Raw genomic sequence first — 8851 nt, forward strand, 5'->3', positions numbered from 1 at the left:
CAGAAGAGAGAACGATGTCAAATTTACTGTCGCTCCCATAGACGCTGCATTAGAAACACCCTCGCATTAGCGTTAACTGTTTTTTTGTAATTTGATGCAAAGGTGATACAATACAAAGTATAGTGTTATAAATGTACATACATTTAAAAAAAAATACAAATATGAAAAACTTTCGAGGATTTACGATGCTGATGACCGTTAAACGCGTCATCACAGTCTTGTGAAAAGGGTCCATTCACACCGTTTCCCTGTAAGGAAATGATCCAAATCTGAGCTGTACTTGCCTTGTCCAAATACCCACACTTGCGGTCTTTGCACTTGACCACCTGACAACTTAAATGACGTATTTCCTGTATTTGGCCCAAGTGTTCAAGTGAGGATGAAGACCACAAGTGTGTCGAAGTTTTCATTACCTGATGGGACACACTTATAGTGTTGTAAAAATGCAAGTGTTTACATAGCTTTATTTTAATTTTAATATTAAATACTTTGCATTTTAAAATCAACTTCTAAATGTCTGTTCGGAAGTCCCTATAACAGATGGCACAATTTAATTTGTGATACTTCTAATTAAGTGATAAAAAGCAGTTGCAAATGTTGTACAAAATAAATATCACCACTACTCATCTTTGCACCAATAAAACGTAAAAACACTGTTTTTCTACCAAATTATATGTAATATCTAATTATTATATTAATATGTAACTTACATTGGAAAGGTTTCTGTGAGAGAGTACTCCGGATAGAGTAGTTGGGTGACAGAGTTGTCAGCTCGTTGTAGTGTGTGCTCTCAAGTGGCCAAGACCGCAAGTGTGGGTATTTGGACAAGGCCAAACTCACCAGCCGTGCGACGTAACGCAGGACTTTGTTGTCGTTCTCCAGCAGTTTGATCACGTCTTTCTTGGGCGGTTCAGGAATCAGGGACAGGCAGTTCTGTAACGAGTCCTCCAGCGAACCGAAGCCGTTATACGGAGGAATCACCTGCGGTACAAATAGGGTACAAAATATGCTTTTCGTTTCTTTTTCAGTAAATCAAAATGGAGTTTTATATATTAACATTAAAAAATGTATTTAAAATGTAACAGTTAGGCCTATTTTATATAAGCATTGCCATTTTTCCAACCCTGTTAGTAACATTTGGAACATTTTGTTATTTTCTAGAAATTAACATTTAAAAAGATTAAATAATAACATTCGTTATTAACAGTGTTGGGGAAAGTTACTTTTAAAAGTAATGCATTACAATATTGCGTTACTCCATAAAAAAAGTAACTAATTACGTTACTTAGTTACTTTTTTTTGGAAAGTAATGCGTTACGTTACTTTTGTGCTACTTTTTAAATCTGGACAGGGCTTGCTTGTTTGTTTTTAAAATAAAAAAGTAATATTTTGGCAAATAAGCATTATTTTTATTCATTTTGAGGAATACTAAATCTGTGTTGTTTTTTTTTTGTGAGTGAAATGAATTAATGCATATTCATATTTATTTTAGAACTACAGTAACATCTTCTGATTTCGTTACTTGTAATATATTACCCCCAACACTGGTTATTAACATTTAAAAATTTTATTGATAATGAAACATTTATTTTATATAAGGCTTGCCATTCCCCCTCTCCAACCCTGTTAGTAAAATTTGAAACATTTTGTTATTTTCTAGAAATTAACTAAAAATAATAATTAAAATAATAATAATAATTGTTATTAACATTAAAAATGTATTAACATGTAACATTTATTTTAGAAGGCTTGCAATTTTTCTAGAAATTAACTAAAACATTAAAATTCATAACAGTAAAAATTTATAATAATATAATATTTGTGATTACTGGGTAAGATTTTTTTTTAAAATTGTTTTAATTCAGACAGATTTCGCTCTTGTAAAGCTGAGTCTGAATAAATACATTTCTACAATGGCAGCATCACTAACTAAACACATTTGCGTGATGCTTCATTCACACCACAACATAAAACATTTCTAGAGAACATAAGTGTACCCTATATTTGTGGAAAGTGGAAGATAGATCACTTATAATAATGTACCATTTGCATACAACTGTACATAACATTCATTTTTAACTAAGATGAGATGTGATATTAGCCCAATTAACAGTAAGTATCTGACCCTCTTGATGTCTTGCTGTGTTCTGGTGTCTACAGTAAGTGGTTTGAGCAGGATGTCGGGGTGATTCTGTTCATAGTATTTCTTGGTGAAGTCGTCACAGTCATACAGCAGGAAGCGCCTCCCCATCAGCGTGACCTCCTCACCAACCCTGAAATCTTCAGGAGAGAAATACTCCTTCACGTCTTGTGGAGAAACTTCCAGAACACAGGTGGGGAACGGCTCTGAGTCGAGAAACAGAGAGAAGTTTAAGGCTTCTGGGTTAATATATTGATGATTATGTCCTTTGATTATACTCAAATTAAATATAAATGTAGTCTATGGGGGACCAAACCTGAAGAAATGAAAAATAAATAAATATATTAAAGGGGTCATATGACGTTGCTAAAAAGAACATTATGTTGTGTATTTGGTGTAATGAAATGTGTTTATGCGGTTTAAGGTTTAAAAAAACACATTATTTTTCACATAATGTACATTATTGTTTCTCCTCTATGCCCTGCCTTTCTGAAGCGCGTCGATTTTTACAAAGCTCATCGGTCAAAATAAGTAAAGGAATAAATGACTTGCTACAACAAATACAATTAATCCTGAATTTATTATTTATTATTTTGTATTACTTTTTTCTCCTTTATTTATTATTTTGTTCCTTTATGTATTTTTTTTTATTTGATTTAGCTTTTTTTTTTTCAAACATCAGACAAAATGCAAAAGAAAAACACACATTAATTAAACTAAAAATAAATATTGTTCCTTTATTTTTAACTGTATTTTATATTATTTAATTCATTTTTATATATTTATTCATGGCTGCAAAATTAGTCAAAATAAAATTGCGATATAGCTTAGTGCTATAATCTAAACAAAGGCTGAAATTTAATTAAATAAATATAGTCTGTTGAATTTAAGTCATAAATACTTGATAACTTAAATAACATAAATAACTTGTAGTGTAAAATAATATTATTTTATCAAATATTTAAAAATAATTAAAATATACTTTTGGTCAGGTTGTGCAGCCCTATATATAAATCATTTTTAAATAAAAACGTCAAAAAATAAAGCATTTATTGAAAAAAATTATACACTGCCAGTCAAAAGTTTTTGAACAGTAAGATTTTTCATGTTTTTTTAAAGAATTGTCTTCTGCTCACCAAGCCTGCATTTATTTGATCCAAAATTCAGCAAAAGCAGTAATATTGAAAAAAAGAAATATTTTTACTATTTAAAATAACTGCTTTCTATGTGAATATATTTTAAAATGTAATTTATTCCTGTGATCAAAGCTGAATTTTCAGCATCATTACTCCAGTCTTCAGTGTCACATGATCCTTCAGAAATCACTCTAATATGCTGATTTGCTGCTCAAGAAACATTTATTATTATTATTATTATCAATATTTAAAACAGTTAAGTACATTTTTTCAGGATTCTTTGATGAATAGAAAGATCAAAAGATCAGCATTTATCTGAAATAAAAAGCTTTTGTAACATTATACACTATACCATTCAAAGGCTTGGAGTCAATATCATTTTATATATTTAAATTGTTTAAAAGTGATGATAAAGACATTTATATTATTATTTACATTATTTTATAATGTTACAAAAGATTTCTATTTCAGACAAATGCTGTTCTTCTGAACTTTCTATTCATCAAAGAAACCTGAAAAAATTCTACTCAGCTGTTTTCAACATAATAATAGTAATAATAAATATTTATTGAGCAGCAGCAAATCAGAATATTAGAAAGATTTCTGAAGGATCATGTGACTGGAGTAATGATGCTAATGCTTTTAAAATATATTCAAATAGCAAACAGTTATTTTAAATAGTAAAAATATTTCAAAATTTTACTGTACTTTGGATCAAATAAATGCAGGCTTGGTGAGCAGAAGAGACTTTAAAAATCGTTAACGTTAAAAATCTTACTGTTCAAAACCTTTTGACTGGTACTGTATATAAAAATGTATCTGTTTACCTGCATGTCATCATTTGAACATTAACCAAATCAGAGAACTGTGAATATGCTAATGTGCTGTCAAATTATTGAAATATGAACTATTATTAAGTAAATATTTTATGTCTAAGGGGTTTGGCTGACAAAAGTTTGGGATCCCCTGATTTAGTTTGTCCAAGCTTCTATAAACACAAAAAGCAACAAAATTGAAGCAGTTTGTTTTCTCTGTGTTGAAATCTGTGTGTTTATGGTCTCACCGCAGGTTGATTTGATGTGTTTGGGAATCTTCTGTCTGCTGAGCAGCACTGGGAACGGGTCCCGGCCGCTGTTGGCCTCGTGATGTTCGCAGATGTCAACAGAATCATCCACCAGATAGTAATGCAGCGTTACGGGCCGTTTCTCCCCATAGAGAGAGTCCGTGTCGTCCCAGAGCGCATAGAAACGCAGCACCTGGAGACAGCAGAGAAATGATGAGTGAGAAAGAATGTATTCATTTGTGTGTAAACATACAGGAGTGTGTGTGTGTGTGTGTGTGTGTACCTGTCGATCCAGGGCGAGGAAGCGCTCCAGCTGATGGTTGTGCTCGTAGGGTATAATGTGGGTTTGTTGTGCTTGAGCGCGATGGATGGTGTACGGATCACTGGGAATGGACTCCGACTCATTTAACACTATTCCCTGACTCTCCATGAAGTCCTACACACACACACTCAGTCAAACCAAACCCCTTATAAGCAGCAGTCCAGTAGAGTCAGTGTGTGTGTGTGTGTGTGTGTACCTGTGTGAAGGGATCACAGTGTGTTATCCTGTAGACCGTTCCAAACAAACTCATGTCCATCCCGACGTTGAGGTCTTTCCAGTGGTACAGACCTCCATGCTGGTTTTTGGTCAGCCTCTGACGTTTGATCAGCTTTCCCTGAGGAATTCCAGAGTTTTCCACCGGTGGCTCGGTCACACACATGCTGTCGTCCTCCAGGTGATAATAGATCACCACCGGACGAATGCGGAAGTGCTCAGCCGGGGAGTGCAACACTTCGTCGTCCTCCAGGTGATACAGTCCAGCACATCCCCGAATGCGGAAGTGCTCAGCCGGGGAGTGCAACACTTCCTGCCAGAAGTAACCATAGAAACGCAGCACCTGAAGGTCAAAGGGTAAAGGTGAGAGGTTGGTTCTGATTCAATGAGATAGATAGAGAGAGAGAGAGAGAGAGAGAGAGAGAAACATATGGATAAAGAGACAGATAGAACGATAGATGTAGATAGAATGAAAGATTGATGGATAGACAGATAAAAGGATAGACGGAATGATAGTTCAATAGATATATAGATAGAGACAGATAAAATGATAAACAGAACGATAGATTGGTGGATAGACAGAATGATAGATAGAAACAATGATAGAACGATAGAGAGACAGACAGATAGAACTAATAAATGGACAGAGAATGATAGACAGAATGCTACATCAATAGAAATAGATTTATAGAGACAATTATAGACAGAACAATATATATATATAGATAGATAGACAGAATGATAGATTTTTGGATAGATAGATAGATAGATGGATAGACAGAATGATAGATTTTTGGATAGATAGAATGATAGACAGAACGCAAGATCAGTGGATAGATAAGACAGATACATAGACAGAAACAGTTAAGATAGACAAATAGATCGATAGAGAGAGAGAGACAGAACGCTAGATCAATGGATAGATAGAAGATAGATAGATATAGATGATACATAGACAAAAATAGATTTGATAGACAGAGATAGATCATAGACATAATGCTAGATCGATGGATAGACAGAGACAGATAAGATAAATAGAAAGATAGACAGACAGAAATAGACTGATGGAAATAGAATGATAGACAGAACGCTAGATCAATGGACAGATAGATAGATACTCTTCACCTTCTTGTCGTAAGCAGCGTGTGCCGGGATGAAGTCTAGCGGCGGGGGTCGGTGTGTGTCGGTGCCGTAGGTCAGATTCGGGATGTCTCTGATCAGCTGGTTCTTCTCGCTGTGACTGATGTTCACCGACAGCAGCGGATCTTGTCCGGTACCGACCGCGGGCCGCCGGGGCAGAGCGTAACCGTTCTTAAAATCCAGAGTCTGAGATCTGTGGAAAGCGGATTTCTGTATCACAGCACACACAAATTATTTAAAATAATATAATATCATTATATTTAATAATCTGTCAAATTAATTGGTTAATTTCTCAGCAAAAATCTAAAATGTGCTTTAAAATTTCTGAAGAGTTAATAATGCAGATTTTTGTTACAAAAAGCATGTGGTAAAACAACTAAGTTAACATTAAATTCAAAAAGAAGATGAACGGGGCCTAAGTTACAGGTTAATGTTTCTCACCGTTAAATCCCGAAATGAGTTTCCTGGCAGGAAAGGAAGCCCGTGTCCTATATTTATAGACATTACAGTTTATTACCCTAATCTAGATTAAAATAATTTAAAGGTTTATGTAAATAAAACAAGTTACGTTGCTCTCTCATGGGACTGCTGTGCTTCCCCGAGGAGGTTTATTTATAGCGGTCTCCACGGAGACCACAAACACTGGCGGTTGTCATGGTGATGTAAACAATTCCTTTCACGTGTCTTGTGGATCAATTCACCAACAGGCGGCGCTACACGTTCAGTTTATTCAACGCAGTTTATTTAATGCTCCATAACAACCAAAACAAAACCTCCCACAGCTCCTGCTCTGTACACGAGCTGATACTCCTATAAAAACCATGCTGAAATATTACTGGAAAATTTAAGTTTGAGAGCGCTTACAACACAAACATCCTGCTGTTTCACAAACAAACATTCACATGCATACAAATGTCGAGTCACTTCATGTTTTGGCTTGCTTTGAAAAAAAAACAAACAAAAAAAAACTTAAATATTACATATTAAATGATCTCTGCGTGGGAATGGGCTCTTAAAAATAAAGGCTTCAGGTATACTTCCTGCAATAGTAATATTTTGTTTGGCATATATATATATATATACCATTAAAGTTGTTCTTTTTTAATGCTTAAATTACTAATATTACTTTTTATATAATATTAAATCTTTAAGCATATTAAATAATATGTTGGCTAATTTACTCAAACATTTAAAAATCACAATGCAATAAAATTTGAGTAAAGGTAAAATGTTAAAGGGGTCATATGATGCTTTTTTAAAGATCATTATTTTGTGTATTTGGTGTAACAGAATATGTTGACATGCTTTAATGTTCAAAAAACACATTATTTTTCAAATACTGTACATTATTGTAGGTCCTCTATGCCCCGCCTCTCTCAAACGCTTCGTTTTCTACAAAGCCCCCTCCTTAGACAGTAAATAATGTCATTAGTTTTACCATCAGTTCAAGCCTGAAAGGGGAACAGAGTCGCGTGACAGACACAGTGATGAAGCTGGTATGTGTTTGCAGTACACAAGCCACGGACAGCTGACTCCACTGTGATGTGACCCCCTCTCTCACGCGCGAGCGCTCTCTCTCTCTTTCTCACACACACGATGCGCAAAACTCCGCATTTGAACAGTCAATAGCAAATACTTAAACTAATAGCAAAACATACTTACAGTAGCTGATTCAGAAGTGCCAGATTGTCATAGCAAAGTCAGAATTACCTCCTCTCCTAGGTTCACGAAACGGTCGTCCATAAAATGCATTGCTGTTCTGTTGTAAGTGATCTTAAAGATTCCTAAATGCATCTACTTTCGGAAGGCCAAATAAAGTGCTTTTGCTTTCGCCTAGAAACACACAGCGTCTCCTTGACATGGCTGCTTCAACACTAACTGCTGTTCCTGAAACCACGCCTTCTTTCTTTGCTGAACATTTGGGCGGCTTTATGCTAATATTTCCACATAGTGAGGTAGATATGTGGGGCGTGTTAGAACGAGCCGTTTTAGGGGGACGTGGCAGAGTCTTAACTTTGATAAAGAATATCTCTTTGGTTTTGAGACTTTAGTCTTTGCAACTTCAGGGATCTTATCTATGCACAATCAGCTTGTAACACTCCAAAGAGAAAGGAAAACTTGAAATCGCATCATATGACCCCTTTAAGACTATTCACCTATAGAAACATCTTAATGTCCACTAAGAAGTTGTAAGTTCCTTTAGTTCCATCTTTTATTGGTGTTTTAAAGAACCTGGAAACCAAAACACGGATCTGAAGAACCTAAACATCAAAGACATTAATTAAAAAAAATATATATATTCATATAGCCAACTCAGGAACCTTATATAGCCATAAATAGTTCTTAATAAGAAGAAGCTCTTTGCTGAATCTCTTTGCAGCACCATTGAAAACCTTTATTTTTAAGAATGGAAAGTATGGTTTCGTATCATTAACATTGATTCTGAGCCATCATTATCATGTAACAGAAACTGAAACACATTAACCACAGTTGTAACGATCAGAAAGCGCTGCATAAAGACACTGAGTGATTAGCTGTGTTGGCAGATGTGTCTTGTGTTAAAGCATCATCATCCTATAAGAACCTCTTTGAGGTCACGGTTGCATCTATGCAGGAACATTTGAATCTCATTTGTCTCTCATCCCCTTAAAGAATATATGATTATACACAGAGCACTTTGATTGCATCCCTGAGCAATCAGGCAAGCTTTGCCACAGTATAAAAAAATATTTCATCCAAAAAAAAAATAGTGGTATCAAAAGCTATTTAAATATCAAAATAGATTTCATAAAGGCTGAGATGATTTTACAGCATGTCTATATATAGCTATATATATA

At 34.7% G+C, this 8851-nt stretch overlaps 1 protein-coding gene across 1 annotated transcript in view; it reads right to left on the bottom strand.

Annotated features, from left to right (window-relative positions):
• LOC107721439 (EF-hand domain-containing protein 1-like) overlaps positions 1-6518 on the bottom strand; it is a 9190-nt gene extending 2672 nt beyond the window's left edge. Inside the window, exons 1-8 of the mRNA XM_016529444.1 lie at positions 6456-6518; positions 6000-6224; positions 5185-5217; positions 4858-5121; positions 4623-4775; positions 4340-4532; positions 2126-2346; positions 841-981 (exon numbers count right to left, since the gene is read on the bottom strand). Coding sequence (XP_016384930.1) covers positions 841-981; positions 2126-2346; positions 4340-4532; positions 4623-4775; positions 4858-5121; positions 5185-5217; positions 6000-6224; positions 6456-6518 — 1293 coding nt within the window. The remainder of the gene's footprint in view (positions 1-840; positions 982-2125; positions 2347-4339; positions 4533-4622; positions 4776-4857; positions 5122-5184; positions 5218-5999; positions 6225-6455) is intronic.
• Positions 6519-8851: the final 2333 nt, after the last annotated feature.

This window comes from Sinocyclocheilus rhinocerous, unplaced genomic scaffold (assembly GCF_001515625.1).
Source record: "Sinocyclocheilus rhinocerous isolate Xijiao unplaced genomic scaffold, SAMN03320098_v1.1 scaffold454, whole genome shotgun sequence".
NCBI classification, from domain to species: Eukaryota; Metazoa; Chordata; class Actinopteri; order Cypriniformes; family Cyprinidae; genus Sinocyclocheilus; species Sinocyclocheilus rhinocerous.